The sequence below is a fragment of the Drosophila yakuba genome, chromosome 2L (genome assembly GCF_016746365.2).
Source record: "Drosophila yakuba strain Tai18E2 chromosome 2L, Prin_Dyak_Tai18E2_2.1, whole genome shotgun sequence".
Classification (NCBI taxonomy): Eukaryota; Metazoa; Arthropoda; class Insecta; order Diptera; family Drosophilidae; genus Drosophila; species Drosophila yakuba.
In genome coordinates this window covers 26,069,572-26,086,861 of record NC_052527.2, presented here as the reverse complement: position 1 = coordinate 26,086,861, position 17,290 = coordinate 26,069,572, and the positions used below count along the sequence as shown (strand labels likewise).

Below are 17,290 nucleotides of genomic sequence, written 5' to 3'. Positions count from 1 at the left end.
AATTGTTTACGGCAGCTAGGGCCGACAAAGGGCGATATCAAATGCAGAAGTTGAGTCTTTGCCGAAAAACGAAGAAGTGACAATTGGCGGGACAGACAGCCAATATGCAGCGCCCACGCTTAACGTAGGTAGATAACAAAGAGAACAAGGAATGAGCGCCGTACAGATAAATGCGTGCGAGAACAGCGGTTTGCACTATGGGCATCGCAACTGCTACCACTGACTACTTCGGCTTACAATATTAAGAGTATGAGATTAGTCTACTGCACAGTTTTGGCGGCTGCATGACCCAACATCCTTTCTGGCCCCAAAGTTGTGTCTGCCCTCGAAGTCTCTTGACTCTTCCCGATTTCGTATACCTACAACTGTTGCTGCAATTCGCTACGGGACTTAATGTTTGTGGTGCACACAAGCAAGAACAACTGACACCGACAATTCCTCGCGCTTCATATTTCTCATTTTCGTCATTAGCGAAGTGACGAGTCGGCTTGCATACGACGACATGCTCTTTTTAATCCCTGGGCGTCTTTCTAGCAGCTTGAGAAGTGTGGCTGCAGCTGTTTGTACGCCGAAAAACCTTTGCGTAAATAGTTGCTTGTATTCAACCCAAGTCATGCCTGGAAAACAGATCTGTGAAAGCCATTACGATGCACTTCTTTCCAAAGCTTTGCTGAGACCAATCACAAGTGCACTACCCTCAAGTGGGTTTTCAGTACAAATCATGTTGGCCGTAATACTCCAAGCACATGGATCGGCGCTAGCAGCTTCGGGTTTGTATTTTGGTAAAAACACCGTCTTTGGCTCACGAGGCGCTGCGCTAGGCTGCATTGTTCGCAGCAACTCCATAAAATTTCTATTTTGTTGCTCCGAAATTTGGCACAACTCAGAGTTAGGAGGGTCGAATCCCACTTCTGATGTCGAAACGTCAGTTGCTTCAGTATTCTTAGCACCTCGAGCCGGGGCTCCCTTTGTTGGTGCCATGCTTCCTTTTGTCGTTGTTTCACAATTAATATCGTCTGTGTACTATCAGTATTCTACCAATACTGACCTCTCTCTTTTATGCACGCTCGCTCGTCCCCAAAATCTATTACGCAGCTTGCTCATGTCACACTTGCCATCCTCCGCTTTCGAACACACAGAAAATAGCCAGTCCAGTCTCGCTCACACACTTCTTCAGGTGATGTACACAGGACGAACCAAAGGAAGAGGCAACACACCAAACATGTGGCACGGGTCACACTTAGTGAGAGAATTTACAATTAGTCATCTCACCGACTCTCAGTGATATGAACAACACAAGACAGCAATAACGGTTGTTCTGTTTTCTTTATCCTTCATTATTACAATGTTGTCACATACAATACAATGCTATACTAAATTCAAATAATGCTACCAATGCTCCGACACGGCCAATTCTGATTTTTACACGTCCTCGTGTATAAATTTAGCAATTCATGTTGATATGCCCTGCTCAAGTATTTCTTCCTCTTTCTTAAAATCAATTTTAAAACATAATTTTTACAACTAACTTGATATTCAAATCATACAGATGAATGTCCAGATTGCGCACAAAGTCAAGAAGGAGCCTTTTGGATCATGAAGTTACACCTTTATGCTTCTGTTTCAACGCCAGTACCCTCTGTGCCACTGTCTCTTGCGTATGTTTTAACGCCACTTGTACCCTCAATGCGTCTGCTTCAACGCCACCACTTATCATATCCTCATCCATCTCCGCAGAAACTGTCTCGACCGGTAACGCCCTCAAACACTCATGAGGATACTTGTAAGTTCGCTTGCTTGTTGATGACTTCAAACAATATCGGTCTTTTTTAAGTAACTCGGTTATAACAAACGGGCCTTTACATTTGGGATCTAGTTTGGCCTGATTTCTTTCTTCGCACTTGAGCAGAACATGATCACCCACTTTGTGCTTTACAACGTTTGCCTTACTTTTATCGCTTCTTTCCTTATCATAATTAGCATTACTTTCTACATTAACTTTTGCTTGTGCTCTTAGATTCTGTAGAACATAATTTCCTTCAACAATATTTGATAGCATCCCTTATGATCTTACGTCTTTTCTAATTAACAGCTGTAACGGACTAAACCTATTGACCCGATTGATTGTGCAATTTAGTGCTAACTGAACCTCTTTTAATGAATGTTGCCACGAACGTTGACCTGTCTCCACCGCCGTTAGTAAACTTTTAAGGGTACTCATTACACGCTCGACCTGTCCATTCGCTCGACTAGCTCCTGTGGCAATGAAATGCAACTCGATATTATGCACAGAGCAAAACTCCCTAAACTCAGATCCCGCAAAGCATCGTCCCTGATCTGCTATGATACGGGATGGAACACCAAACAAGGAAATAAATGCCTTCACTGATACTATACAATTGGCTGCGTCTATCTTCAGAGTATGGTGTAATTAAACTAAAATTAAATTATTTTGTAAACGCATCTATAAGGACTATGATATACAGTTTTTGGTCGTTCTTGCCACTTAGTTTACCCGTGATGTCTATATCTACCGTATGAAAGGGTATTTTGACTTTAGGAATTGGAATTTTGAATTTTCTCAGATATTGGTTTCGATAGTTTGCACGTGACGCCATTCTCAACGAACTTTTGTACGTATTGCGTCATTCCTACGAACCAATAACAGCTAGAAACTTTGTCAAGCGTCTTTTCCCAGCCAAGGTGCATTATAGCCTCGTTAATGTGATGAATGACAGCCCACCTATAAGACCTTTGAACTACAGGTAACCAACGGGTTCTACCATTCCTCTGAATTTTACGATACAACAAACCAGCTCACAACTTATTCGTACTACCAAGACTCTCGTTCAATTCATTGTTTTGTAGTTTAGAGATTAAAGATGTTATTTCGAGATCTCGCTGCTGTTCAGCTATAAGTCAGGTGTCACTAAATTCAGTTAAATCTACACGCATTTTAGGAGCTTTGGCAGCAAACTGTAACTTTTTCGTTATCGGGTTTATTGAGAAAAATTCCACATGCGCCATGAGTTTTCCCTCCCTATACACAATATCGAATTCAAAGATTTTAAATACAACCATCATCTATATCGATGATGGTATGTATGATGCTTGAAAGTATGATGCTAATCCAATAAACTGTCTTAGCTGTGTGACCGTTTGCGGAGGTGGCAATTTAACTAATGGCTGCAACTTTCGAGGATTAGGTCTTAGCTCACATGCCTCTACTTAGTAACCGAGATACTCAATTTTTAATTTTAAAATGTAAATTTTTCGAAATTAAATGACAAGCCAGCTTTAATGAGAGTTTCTATGACTGTCTGTAATCTTGAAATTGCCTCCATTTTAGTTTTGGCCACGACCGATACATCTTCTATGTAAACCACAGCATACGAATACGAAAGTGGCCCCAACGCTTTTATTATTGGCCGCTGAAACACTGACGGAGCATTCTTTAAACCAAACGTCATTGCCACAAACTCGAACTGCCCTTCCGGTGTAGCAAGTGCCGTACGCACTAATGAATCTGGGTGAATAGGTATTTGGTAGAATTCGCTGGCCATGTCCAGACAAGAAAAATACTTTCCTCCACGCAACCTTGCAATTTTATCCGAGATAAGAGGATCATTTAGGTCTCTATAGTCGACGCATAAGCGATCAGTTCCGTTTTTCTGTTTTACCAATAAAATTGGACCCGCAAATGGGGAACAGCTCGGTCTTATAATATTTGCCGCCAACAATTCGTTAGTCTTTGCACTAACAGTTTGCTTCTCATCCACACTAAGCCGTTTTATTTAGATCTATTAAACGAATTTCTAACTGACCTGTGTTAACTTGTGTCTTTGGATCTCCTGAGATAAAGGGTTTCATGTATGTTTTCAAAACGTTTATTAAACGGCCCTTGCCAGCTTAATTCAACTCTACATTTTCGTTAATACAATCTTCATATGTATTGGGTTCAGTTACAACATTAATCAGTTTTACATTATAAATGCCGAATCTTTCTGACTCAATCGTCACCCCGAAAAACTGAACTTAAAATCTCCCTGCCTATAATGATATCGTGTTTCAAGTACTTGTCCATAATGACATGAAATTACATTTCCAAGGTAAAATAGTTAATGGTAACATTGGTCAAAATTTGCGTAGAGCTATGTAAGGTAGCTTGTCGTTGATCTCGGCCTAAAAGTAGGCACTTAATTTGGTCGTTCTTAAGGTCGGGAAAAATGTTAATTAGGCTGTCATGAAGAACATTTCTCCAACTGCATTTTTGGAGTTCAGACTCGGGGTCCCGACCCGAAGCGGTAGCCACTGGGCATTAATTGAGTTTAAACCAGCGAGCAAGAAAGTGCGTCCGAGCTATCCAAAAATAAAATATAGTGTCTCTCAAAATTACAAAAAAAGAGAAATTGACAATTCAACCAAAACTCACAAATTTCGATCGAGAAGAAAACCCAGTGAATCGGAAAATTTATATTTCGTTAACTTTAGTGCCAACCCCTAGAGGGTAAGTTTTGTGCGTGTGTTGTGGTTTAGAATTTTTTTGTTAAGGGCATCAAATTATAGGTGGCACCTAGAAGAATATTATATTTAAAAAAAAAATCACCATTGAGGCCAGTGAGACCAGTGAGGGAAGCATAAATTGCCGACCAGGAGGTCTATTTCTGGATTGCATCAGTCAGCAGCGCCACCATTAAGCGCAAAAACACGATTTAATTGAATTCACTACATTTACATTATCTACATCTAAACATATTCTACTTTATACGCTTTACCGCTTCACACCTGACCGACTGCTTGTAAAGCAGATCGGCAACCAGTCATTCCGATCGGAAAAATAAATTCCGCCTTATGTTAGGAAATTAATTTAAGTTATTTTGTAAGAGAAATAGTATTCATTTGGGGCAATTCCTTTCTTTTCTTTCCTTCTCCCTTGTTCCAATTTTCCTTCCTCTTCCCACATAAGCAAAAGCCCGCCTAAACTGGCGTGAGCACAAGAGTGAAGTAAAAAGAGAAGAAAGAGTACCGCAAAATGAGAGCGGCTCAAAAGAGCAGATCAAAAATAAATAGCTCTCTTAGGATTAAAAGGCGCTGTAAGCTGATTTCTCTTTCACAGGCAACCACTTGAAGCGCTTCATCGTGTGAAATCCAGAGTGAGTAATATAAATGTTTTTATTCAAATGAGAAAGCAGCTGCCGGAAGAAAAATCAAATAATTAGCTACTGCGGCGCTACTTGTTTTCAAGTCCATTGTTTACCAATAGAAAATTAAAAAAAAAAAAGAAATTAAAAATGGAAATAAAAATTGCTCATGTTTAAAATTTACCCTTGCCCCAATATTCGCTTTTCTAAAATCTTAAAAGAATAAAAACAAGAAAAAATAAAAATAAAATAAAATACACATCCCATATACCCTACTTTCCCTATTCTTAATGCCCTGCCGAACGTAAATATTCCTTTTTTTAAGCAAACAAAAAACTTTACATTTTTACATACATATCTGTTGCGATAATATCTACATGAACGCCAAAGTCCAAAATTTCTTTTAACAATTTAAATCTAGATGTTTAAAATTTGTAAGTTAGGGTAATCATTTAGGATATGTTGTCTAAACCTGTTCCAATTAAAACATTGTCAGTTTTTAAGTTTATTTCATGTTAAAAATAAAATTTTATAATGTTTAAATCCGAGTTTATCTCTCTAGGGGTGCCAGGCGGCGTCGGAAGGTGTATGTCGTGAAAAATGTAGCATACTTGTAGGGATCACCGGTTATGTCAAATGGTTAGTGGTGGTCAAGGTAGGGTGGGCGTCGACAGCTTAACAGCTGCTGTCGTACGAGTGTGCTATGTCCTTGTTTGTCCTTAGTACTGTCGTCCGATAGTCCTTTAGTGTTTCTTGTGGAGATCAATTCCAAAGCACGCGAAATAAATAAGAGTGTGATACGAGACGAGCAAGTAGTCGCGATGTCAAATATTCCCCCCTTTACTCTACCGAGAATTAGTAGCCGGAACTAGCGCGTGCTTGATCGCCCAACTGCAATTTTCCATCTGCTCGGAAAAGTTATACTCGTAGTTCGCTACAGCTACATACAGAATCGTTTCCAGTACCCTTAAGCATTACTACATTATAAAGTCTTTTTCCAGAGAATTTTCCACCAGCGCTTTCCTTAATGAGTTAACAATCGGCTCTGGAATCAAAGCAAAATTCAACGGACTCCCCAAAATGAACGGGCACACCTTTTGGTTATATTACCGAACATATGTTAAATCTCTTTCCAGAGCTTTGTCCAATCGAAGGGCATCCAGTAGAAATGTGCCCAGCCTGTCCACACTTATAGCATATAACGTTCGATTTTTGCTCTTTTGGCTTCATACCAAAGCCTTCCGCATGCCCGCTTCCCGATGATGGTGATTCCCGATTTTACTTCTGGCGGCAGTCTGCGATTTTTTTCCCTGACTTTCCATAATAATGGCAAATGATGTTTGAAAATTTCTGCTTCTTTCTTTCTGGCACCAAATGAGTGTCTGCCCTCGAAGTCTCTTGACGCTGCCCGATTTCGTATACCTGCAACTGTTGTTGCAATTCGCTACGCCACTTGATGTTTGTGGTGCACACAAGCAAGTAAAACTGACACCAACAATTCCTCGCGCTTCATGTTTCTCATTTTCGTCATTAGCGAAGTGACGAGTCTGCTTGCATACGACGAGATGCACTCTTCAATCCCTGGGCGTCTTTCTAGCAGCTTGAGAAGTGTTGCTGCAGCTGTTTCTACGCCGAAAAATCTTTGCGTAAATAGTTGCTTGAATTCAACCCAAGTCATGCCAGGAAAACAGATCTGTGAAAGCCATTGCGATGCACTGCCCTCCAAAGCTTTGCTCAGACCAATCACAAGTGCACTACCCTCAAGTGGGTTATCAGTACAAATCATGTTGGCCGTAATACTCGAAGCACATGGATCGGTGCCAGCAGCTTCGGGATTGTATTTTGGTAAAAACACCGCGCTAGGCTGCATTGTTCGGAGCAACTCCATAAAATTTCTATTGTTGCTCAGAAATTTGGCGCAACTCAGAGTTAGGAGGATCGAATCCCACTTCTGATGTAAAAGCGTCAGTTGCTTCAGTATTCTTAGCACCTCGAGCCGGGGCTACCTTTGTTGGTGCCATCCTTCCTTTTGTCGTTGTTTCACAATTAATATCGTCTGTGTACTATCAGTATTCTACCAAGACTGACCTCTCTCTTTTTATGCACGCTCGCTGGTCCCCAAAATCTATTGCGCAGCTTGCTCATGTCACAGTTGCCATCCTCCGCTTTCGAACACACAGAAAATAGCCATTTTAGTCTCGCTCACACACTTCTTCAGGTGATGTACACAGGACGAACCAAAGGAAGAGGCAACACACCAAACACGGGGCACGGGTCACACTCAGTGAGAGAATTTACAATTAGTCCTCTCACTGACTCTCGGTGATATAAAAAACACAAGACAGCTATAACGGTTGTTCTGTTTTCTCTATCCTTCTTTATTACAATGTTGTCACATACAATATTCATGTTGGTATACTAAATTCAAATAATGCTACCAATGCTCCGACACATAAATGTATTTACTAATAGTTTAAAAATTTCCACACTGACCGTTTTTGCCGGCTTGTAGGCTTAAGTGTGGGAGTAAAAGGGTATATTATATTCGTTGAAAAGTATGCCTTTCCGACCATATAAGGTATTGTAACGAACTGATTTTGTTTGTCTCCTCGCTACGGAACACGTGCGGCAAGCTCAGTAGAGTTTGTGCGTTCGTCCCATGAAATTTATAGAATAACGTGATCACCCGGTTACCAGTAATAACACTCGCAGTTTCGTTCTTGGATCTTTATTTGTGCTTGGACTTACAAAGAAAATCTGATTATCCGGCCTTTGTGCTGGATGGATTGTCCACCGGCATCGTTCCGCTGTCTCGCCGCTCCTGTCGTCTCGAGTGTGGCGGGCCTTCGTTGTTGGGCGCTCGTCGCTTGGGCTGAGAGTTGTTGTCTTACGCAGACTCACGGCAGCTAACGGCTGTGATCCCCAAGGCAAACGCCTGTGGAACAGCAACACGTCAACCCCACGTATGGTTCGGACTGGTGGCGCCGGTATCACGCCTGTTTGGATCGCACGGACACACCTAGGCGATCGCCTGGTTCAAGTTCGTAGTCTCCTACAAAGTTCTCTGCCGCTTATCCTGTGCCCTCCTTGGTTTGGCTTCGCATGTAAGGCGCTTCTGGGCTACTCGTGCTTCGTCGTACTGGACCTCAGCTACCTGCCTCTCAATTCGGAGACCTGCTCGTCCCGAACGTCTTGACGTAGCGATCTTGCTCCTTGTTGACTACCACGGCTGTAGCTCCTCTGCTGACTTCGTTCTAACGTTGTTGAGTCGTACACTTGTTCTCCTCGACTGTCTGTCCCGCTTTCAGCGTTCGGCCTGTTTATATAGGCCTCCTCTAACGGTTCATCCCTTTGGTTTCCAGTCTCTGGATCCAAAGTCCACGATTTTACCGTTGGCCCGGTCCAAAGTTCGATTTGTCCCGTTATTGGCCTTTGAGCCTGCTGACTCTCCAAACTCTCTTTTCAGTAATTCCGGAGTCTCCACCGTCTTACTCTCCACTTCCCGAGTTTCCAAACTCTATTCCTCTAGAGTCTTCAAACTCTCTTTCTCCAGCCCACAGTCTCCAAACTCTCTTTCTACGGGCTGCCGTTACTACGCTTTGCCTTGTTGCGTAACTGGCAACGGCAGGCTCTCCTAATGCGATCACCATCCGCATTTGTGCGGAGTTTCAACTCCTCACATCATATATTTTTTGATCAAGATCAATAGCCGAGTCGACCTGGCCATATCCGTCCGTCCGTCCGTCCGTCCGTCGTCCGCCTGTTCGTATTATCTTCGAGATCACATGAACTATAAATGCTAGAAAGTTTAGAATCAGCTTGCAGACGCCAGACATAGACAAGTTTATGAACGCATGTCGAAACGCCGACTGATAAGAAACCCTGCGAAGAGTACATTCAAATCCCAATTTTTTTGATTAGTTGCGATTGTACCCCGCAGAATTAGTAGCACTAATCGGCATTGGCCTGTGGGGAATACAACCCGGTTCTTATATGTTGAATGCCGCAGCGGTCCACTAGGTCAGCAAATGTTGGGAAACAAATTGTTTTCCGTTGTCGGAGTGTATGTATTCTGGCACACCGAACTGATGAAAAATGTTTACCTAGAGGAATTTGACCACTTCGGTGGCTATTGCCTGTTTCATAGAGTGCAGCCATACGAATTTTAAAAAATGGTCCAGGCATACAAAAATTATGGAGTTTCCTGTCCCATGAAGTCTGTAAAAAGTCTCTGGTCTGCCCGTTCCATCACACGCTGCTCTCCTATGGGTTGGCGTGTGTTTTTGTTCGTTGTTTTGCTGAACTTACACACTTCGCGGGCACTCAGAGCGTCCACGCTCGGTTGTTGTAGATGGCGTCATGCTGGACCCTCGGCGGTCTTCGATTGTAAAATCGAAGGCTTGTAGTTTGAGGCTCCATCGGGCTAATCCTCCCGACAGATCTTTCTGGCCCATACGCCATTTCTTAATATTTTCTTAATATTTTTACATTCTTTGCTTTTATAATTCCACTTTCGCTATTTTTGTTGGACAACCGAATTGGAATTATAATCCATTTGGATACTTTTTGTATTCGCCAGTGCATATTTATATACGTGCATCCATACGTGGTCCAACATATTATATATCTTGTATGCCTTATCCAGTTTAAGAATCGCTAGAAACACCAACACAATAGCTACAAAATAAAGAGTGTGCGAAGAATATGTACAGCACATTGCAATACTTTTAAAAACATTACTGTTATTTTGGTTATTTAACTTTAAGTGTTTTGGAGAGCGCGAATTTTTCATTGGGTTGGCTGCTGAGTATGCGGTATGTTGTCGATTTGGGGGTTTTTGGGTATGGTCCACGAAAAGTAAGAGTGTTTTTTGTAAAGATATCATATGCTATGGGGACATATTTGGTTTTATCATTTACTTTAGCAATTTTTCTCTCAATGGGATTTAGAAGTGTTTTCATTGATTTGTGGATCTGTTGTTTTTGTACGTAGACAGGGAAATTAAATGTATCAATACTAAAAAACAATTTTGGCGGGAGGCCCTGCTGACTAAACAGCTGATAGCGCTGCCAGACGATTGCAAAGATCGCGGTGCGGCCCAGCTGATAGTACTGCCAACCGATCAAACAAACCGATTTGCGATGCCAGACAACACTTGTCCGTTTGGCGCGAATCGTTAAAATTCAAATTTGAACGTATCGGTTGAATTAAGTGAAGTAAATGGTTATTAATATAAAACAAATAAACATATTCAAGCAAAAGACTAAAAACAAAAGAATCATTAAACAAGAATCAATATGAGTCAGAACGACACTCGCGCTCAGAATCAACGCGAGCAAGATAATCGCTGGCTGTCATTGCATCGAAACAACGCGACTTCTGCAGACATCAACCCTAACCCGATGAATTTACCTGTGCCAACAACTCAAGAAAGAGCGTGTTCTTGCTCTCCCTCCTTACTAGCTTCGTAACAAAACTCGCAAGCTCCAATCACTTGCGAAATTTCTCTACGCTTACCTACGGTGACTAGTACTGTGACAACAACAACCACTGCAACTGCTTTCACAACAACAACCGGAACGGTATCGTCGGCTCGCTCAATTTCGTCGACGCAAGCCGTTGCTCGCCCTTAGCCAGTGATCAAAACAAAAACACAACTTAACGGTTCTGCTGTGCTATGAAAATCAACAAACAGAAAATAAGTTAACAATTACACGCGACAATTTTACTAATAAAACGCCAGCAAACACCAACAGATTTGAGCTTCTGGCAAATTCTACTGATGAAAGTGTTAAAACGGCAAAGTCATCTAAAGAGGAACCTAAGAAGGCTAAGCCTCGTCCAAGATACATTCGCAAAAATAGCTTAAGTGCATTAGTGAACAAAATAGCCACATTAATAGGAGAAAACTCATTTTACGTAATCCTCCTAAGAATGGAAAACATACATGAAACAAAAGTTCAAACTCAAACCGAGGCTAGCATAACAAAATTCCCATACGATGCAAAAAAACTTTTATACATATCAGCTAAAAAGCGCAAGGGGCCTACAGATTTTTCTCAAAGGAATTGAGGCAACTGTTTCGACCACTGAAATCGTAGAAGTGCTCAAGGAAAGAACTTTAATGCAAAAACGGAGTTGGAGTCAGAGAGCCAGATACTACAAAAAAATGAATAGAATGAATAGAAGAGCCACAACGCGCAATCGCCGAGTGCAGTGTACTAACTGCCAAGAATATGGCCACACTATGACTTACTGTACAGTGAAATCTATTTGCGTAGTCTGTAGTGAGGCCCATAGCTTAGCAAACTGTCAGAAGATCAAGGAAGATAGCTCTGTAAAAGTGTGCAGCAACTGCGGTGGAAGTCACACAGCAAAATGGCGTGAGTGTGTAGTATATAAGAAACTAAAGAACCGTCATAACAAACATGGAGGATCAACACGAGCTCAGGCCACACACATCAATTACACTTCGCACAATGGGTCCCCTCTTACACGGCACCCCTTCCTACACATTGTACCAATCCTAGCGTTTCCTTCGCTAGTGCCTAAAAATCGGCAATTCAATCTGAGAATCCAATAACACAAAAGTCTACCACTACGCGGGAAGAACAGGAAATAACTTCTCGAACGAACAAACGCAGCATATATCAACAGCATCAACATTCATGCAAACCACAATGCAAAACCAAAATATGCTGATACAGCTTCTCGTGTCATTAAAGTTAACATAATGTTTCCACTTCAAATATCTATGAGAAACGCGAATGGCGTTTCACGGGATATGCACGAACTTTGTCAGTTCTTATCCGAAAAAAAATTATGGGCGTAATGCTCCACTCAGAGACACATCTAATAGACAAGCAAGACTTCCATAGGATACCTATTCTACGCCACGAACCATCCGCACGGTAAAGCCCATGGCGGCACTGGCAAGAGGTATTTATAAGAGGTCGCCTCAAACACCACCTTCATAATAGAACTGAAATGGACTACCTGCAATCTACTCACATAAGCATGCAATCTAGCAACGGCCCCGTCACTCAGGCCGCAGTCTACTGCCCACCTCGCTTTTGTTTTGTAGTTTCTGATTTAAAGCGGCCGGTGACTACAATGCCTAGCACACGCATCACGCCTTATAACCCCAAGGGCAAACAACTTTACAAGGCGCTCATTAAGCCACGAAATAAGCTCGATTATGTGACTCCGGGTAGGCCTACATACTGGCCAGCAGATCCAAATATGCACCCGGATCTCATAAAGAAAGATCCCAAGAAATCATATTACTAGACAAGAAAAATTATTATTAGACAACTCGCGAAATCGAACAGCTAGTACTTAAAAAACGAAGACTAAGAAGAGAATGGCAGAATCACAGATCCCCAAAGGCTAAGGAACAGCTAAAAATAGCAACACGAAAACTAACCAGGGCACCTAAGCTTGAGGAAGCATATGCCCAGCATCTATACATTAAACAACTATCACCTACCAGCAAGAATAACCCTTTGTGGGAAGCACACAAAAATATTCAGACACCATCATAAACAGTCGTTCCACTACAAGGCACTCTGCAAACTGGATAGACAGAGAAGAAGATAGAGCAAATGCATTCGCCGATCACCCTTAGAACGTATTCCAACTAATTCTGCTAGCAACTCATTTCTCCTACCTGCAGTAACTAAAATCTTGCCATAAAAAATCCAATAACATTTAGCCAAAGTGAGATAGCATCTATCATAAAAGATCTTAAGCCCAAAAAATCACCTGGACACGACTTGGTGACACCAAAAATGATCATAGAACTTCCACCGTGTGCGGATCTGACCTAATGCAAATTCTTTAACGCTATTACGAAAATTGGATACTATCCGCAAAGGTGGAAAAGGCAATCATAGTATTGATTCCCAGCCAGGTAAAGGCAAAACGCAACCCTCATCCTACAGACCAATCAGTCCCCTATGGTGTCTCTCGAAACTGCTTAAAAAGGCATTTTTAAAACGCCTAGCTCCCTAATTAGGAATGCGAAACACAATACTATTCCATCCATTTGGTTTTCGCAAAAATCATGGAACGATCGAACAGGTCGCATCACAAACGAAATTCGTACTGCTTTTGAGCACCGGGAATACTGCTCAGCTATATTCTTAGATGTCGTACAAGCATTAGACCGAGTCTGACTGGAAGGACTAATGTACAAGATAACAAAACTGCTTCCCCAGAATACCCACAAAGTGTTCTAATCTTATCTCTTCTAAAAAAGGGGTTCTCAATCAGGTGTAACAGTTCGACTCTACACGACCGCGTTTTCAATGCTGAAGTCCCCCAAGGTAGTATGCTGGGCCCCGTTCTTTACACCCTATTCACAGCAGACATGCCTACAAACTATCAGCTCACAACCTCAACGTTTGCTGACGATACCGCAATACTCAGCCGATCCAAATGCCCAGCAAAGGCAACAGAAAAACTTGACTGTCATCTTAAAACAGTGGAAAGGTGGTTTGCGGACTGGCGCATTAGGATAAACGAGACCAAAAGCAGGCATGTAACATTAACACTGAATAGACAAATAGACGAAAGAGGTCGGAGTGCGAGGGCCATGATGGCATACCGCAGCGTGCGGCGGGAAACGCAGGGCCACGGGCGGATCCGCCTGGGAGACGCGATGCCGTCGGGGGATCTGGAAGAGTAGCGCGAGTTTGCGGATGCGCGGAACGCTACGTGGGCACCCCACCCACCACAGTCTCTGCCGCAATCGCCACTGCTGCAGCCACCGTTGCCGCCGACGCCACCGTCGTCGTTGCAGCCACCGCCACCACCGACGCCGCAGCCGCCGAAGCCGGAGCCGCAACACCAAGGGTTGCAGCAGCCATGGTCGCCGGTGCCGCAGCCACAGCCGCCGTTGACGCCTACGTCGCCGCCGACACAGCTACCACCACCGCCACGCTCACCGACACCGCCGCCAGCACCGCCGACGCAGCCGAATCCACCACCACCACCACGCGCACCGACATCGCAGCCCCAGCCGGTGGCTGTGACTTGGACGTGGCCCGCACCAGCGGAGGACATGCCGGAGGCCCGCGTGGAGGTGGGCGCGGTCGGTTGGAGGCCGGTAGAGAATCAAGCGCGCGACCTGAGAGTACGCGTCCAGACGAAGGACGGAAGCCCGGCGGAGAACCCGGAGAAGGATCCATGGGTGTGGCCCGCGCCGCCACCACCACCCTGCCTCCGCAGGCAGGAGTCGCTAAATGAGAAGCCGTGGAGGGAGCTCGAGCGCACGGAGTGGCCACCCCTGATGGTCGAGGAGGCCGAGACCCAGGCGGGCAGACGGCATATGGACCGCTGGGCCAAACTGTTCGTGCTGGACGGCCAGCGGTTCCGCCTGAAGGTGCGTCGCGGCGGGGAGGTAAGGGTTTACGCACCCCAATAAAGGTTATGAACGAAGGAATCAGCGATTTCAGTGGGTCAGGGGAGGGCGATGGGCACATAGCTCACTTGAAAAAAAAGGGTGCGAAGACATCCGGCCAGGCTCGCGGGCCGGCAGACGGACGCGAGGCCAGGCACGCGGGCCAGCAGACGGACGCGGGGCCAGGCACGCGGGCCAGCAAACGGACGCGGGGCCAGGCACGCGGGCCGGCAAGTCGACGCGAGGCTGCCGTAGGCGCGGAAACGAAGAGGGAAAGCTGGCCTCCATGGCGGTTGGGTCCAGGAGCAGCAACCCCGGAGCATCAAGAGGCATGTCATCAGGTGGGTGAAGCTAGAAAGGAAAGAGAGGATAAGTAAATATGGCGGTTAATACGCAAAAAGCCGCAAACTTACCTCCATTGAGCTGCAACACCGAAATCCACGTGCGAAGAGAAAATCGGGATGGGGGCGCTACGATAATAGCGGTCGACCGATAGTGAGATCGATAGGGAACGATAAAATATACTGGATTTTATATTTATTTTCAACACGCTGTCACACTATTGACAGCAATCGCCACGACATCGAAATATCGACATGAAGTGACAACGCCGGTCGCCAAGATCGATAGCTCGATCGCGCAATCGGCTACGGGACAACATCGATGAGAATAGGAAGTGGCAACGCCGGTCGCCAACATTGATAACTCGATCGTGGTGAGTATTGGTGGAGTTGCCAGAGATGAAAAACGAAGAGAAGGCGGGAAGTTTAAATACCGAGCGGGTGACCATAAGCAGACGGCAACAGACGCAGGAAGCTGGAGAAGGACGCGAGGATCGAGATGCCGAGCCGAGTTGTCGAACGACAGGGTCTACTAGGCTGAGGCTGCCGGGCTGAGATCAAGAAGGCGCAGGTAGACGAGAGGAGGAAGAAACGACACAGTTCGAGGATCAAAATGCCACGTCGGGATGCTGAAAGACAGAGTCAAATAGGCTGAGACGTAAAGGCTGCAATCAAAAAGTCGCAAGGATGTTCAAGACGCCAAGTCAAGACGCTGAACGACGGGGTCTAATAGGCTGCGACTGCCAGGCTGAGAACGAAGGCCGCGGGGTCGACGAGAGGAGAACACGGAAGCAACATCCTTTTCAAAACTTCCGAAGAAGGGGGGAGATGTGAGGAGTCTTAAAACTCCCAACATATCCGGGTGCAGGAGATCGGCATAGCAACAGCGAAGACGGCCGGAATGCGAGAAGAGTCAAGGTCGGTCAGGTCAAACGGTAAACAATGGACCTTGGACCCCGGCAAAGCGGAGAGACCGTGAACTAACGGTACCGCGTTGGACCTTGGACTCGAACCGGCCAAGGGCACAAAGGTCGGGACAAGCACAAAAAAGAACGCACCGTGAACTAACGGGATGTGTGTTGGACCTTGTACCTGAGTGAGTCCTGCGCAAAAAGGGAAATAACGGGATTCCCGCGGGCTATAAAAGAGACAGCGCAGGAGCAGCTCGGGACAGTCAATGAGAAGTGTGCGGAGAGCCCTACAGCCACACAGTCGATCGGGAAAAATACGCGGAGTACACGGAATTTAATCAGAGAATACGCGGTGTACACACTATAAACTAATGCGTACACTTAATGAGTTCAATTCGGGTGTTTGAATCTAACTGACTCGCTACTGCGAGGGCATCGCCTTTTATTCATTCTTACATAGGTTCTTATCATCTAATTATATAATGCAGCGCTTGTAAGACGCTGCAGTCTGCGTTGGTCAATACAGCTGAGGTTTATCTTAAATCTATATTTGTGACCTATGACCGCGCTAATCACCTCCCGCGTGATCATACCTCTTAACACTTCGGCAATAGACCCCTGCAATCGTACTTATCTGTAGTTGCCACTTATGTTGTCCCATGCCATGTTTATTGCAGCCCATAAATAGAACATATTTATAGTTTGTCTACTTATCATGTCTAAACACATCTATAGACATTCTCCGGGGGGGAAAAGTTTACGGCCAGTAGTTGTCTCACATTTATGCGTTGCCTCCGGATATAAATGACCATTATAATTATGATAATCGCTGTCAACGCTAGAGCCGAGTGTCCGCTTGCCGTGTGAAAAATCAAGTCATCAATGTGTACTTTGTTATTTTTCAGAGTATTGATGCGCATTTGAAGATTTTGTAGTTCATTAGTGTTGTTGACAATCAAGTGCTTCAGCGGGACCACGTTCCATGTCTCCTTGTCATCTATAATTCGTAAACTGGGAAAGATAGACATTTCAGACGCTGTCGAAATTACTTTTTGAGGAGTAATTATTGTTGTATCCCCTAATATTGCTGTGCATCCTGCAGGTAGTAGTATAATGCCTTGATTGGGCAGTCTTATAACTTGATGCTGTTCGTTGCATCTTATATTAGCTGTTGTATTCCGAAACAGTCTAAATAGCCAACGGTTGGATCCACTTATCTCTTTGATGAACGAATTGCCTTGGAATTCCATCATTTCGCATGAGTGTGCCTTGCTTGGTTTCAATGGAGATATTTCGCAAGAGTGATCATCCGCGTTTTTCCATGCCCAATTATTTTCGCAAAGCCATGTTGTCGAATCCTCTTGTCTGCATTGGTTAATTTCCATTTCAGACATTAGGTGATATGCGTTTATGTCGGTATTGAACGCAAAATATTTAGAATTCAATTTCGGAATAAGCTTTGTTCCGTTTGTCCACAGTGGTATTGGGATTACT

The 17,290-nt window shown here is 44.3% G+C and overlaps 1 protein-coding gene across 1 annotated transcript in view; it reads right to left on the bottom strand.

Annotated features, from left to right (window-relative positions):
- Window positions 1-14,011, bottom strand: part of LOC122319476 — a 65,951-nt gene extending 51,940 nt beyond the window's left edge. Inside the window, exons 1-2 of the mRNA XM_043206803.1 lie at window positions 13,877-14,011; window positions 13,750-13,818 (exon numbers count right to left, since the gene is read on the bottom strand). Of these exons, the coding sequence (XP_043062738.1) occupies window positions 13,750-13,818; window positions 13,877-14,011 (204 nt within the window). The remainder of the gene's footprint in view (window positions 1-13,749; window positions 13,819-13,876) is intronic.
- Between the last annotated feature and the right edge of the window lie 3,279 nt (window positions 14,012-17,290).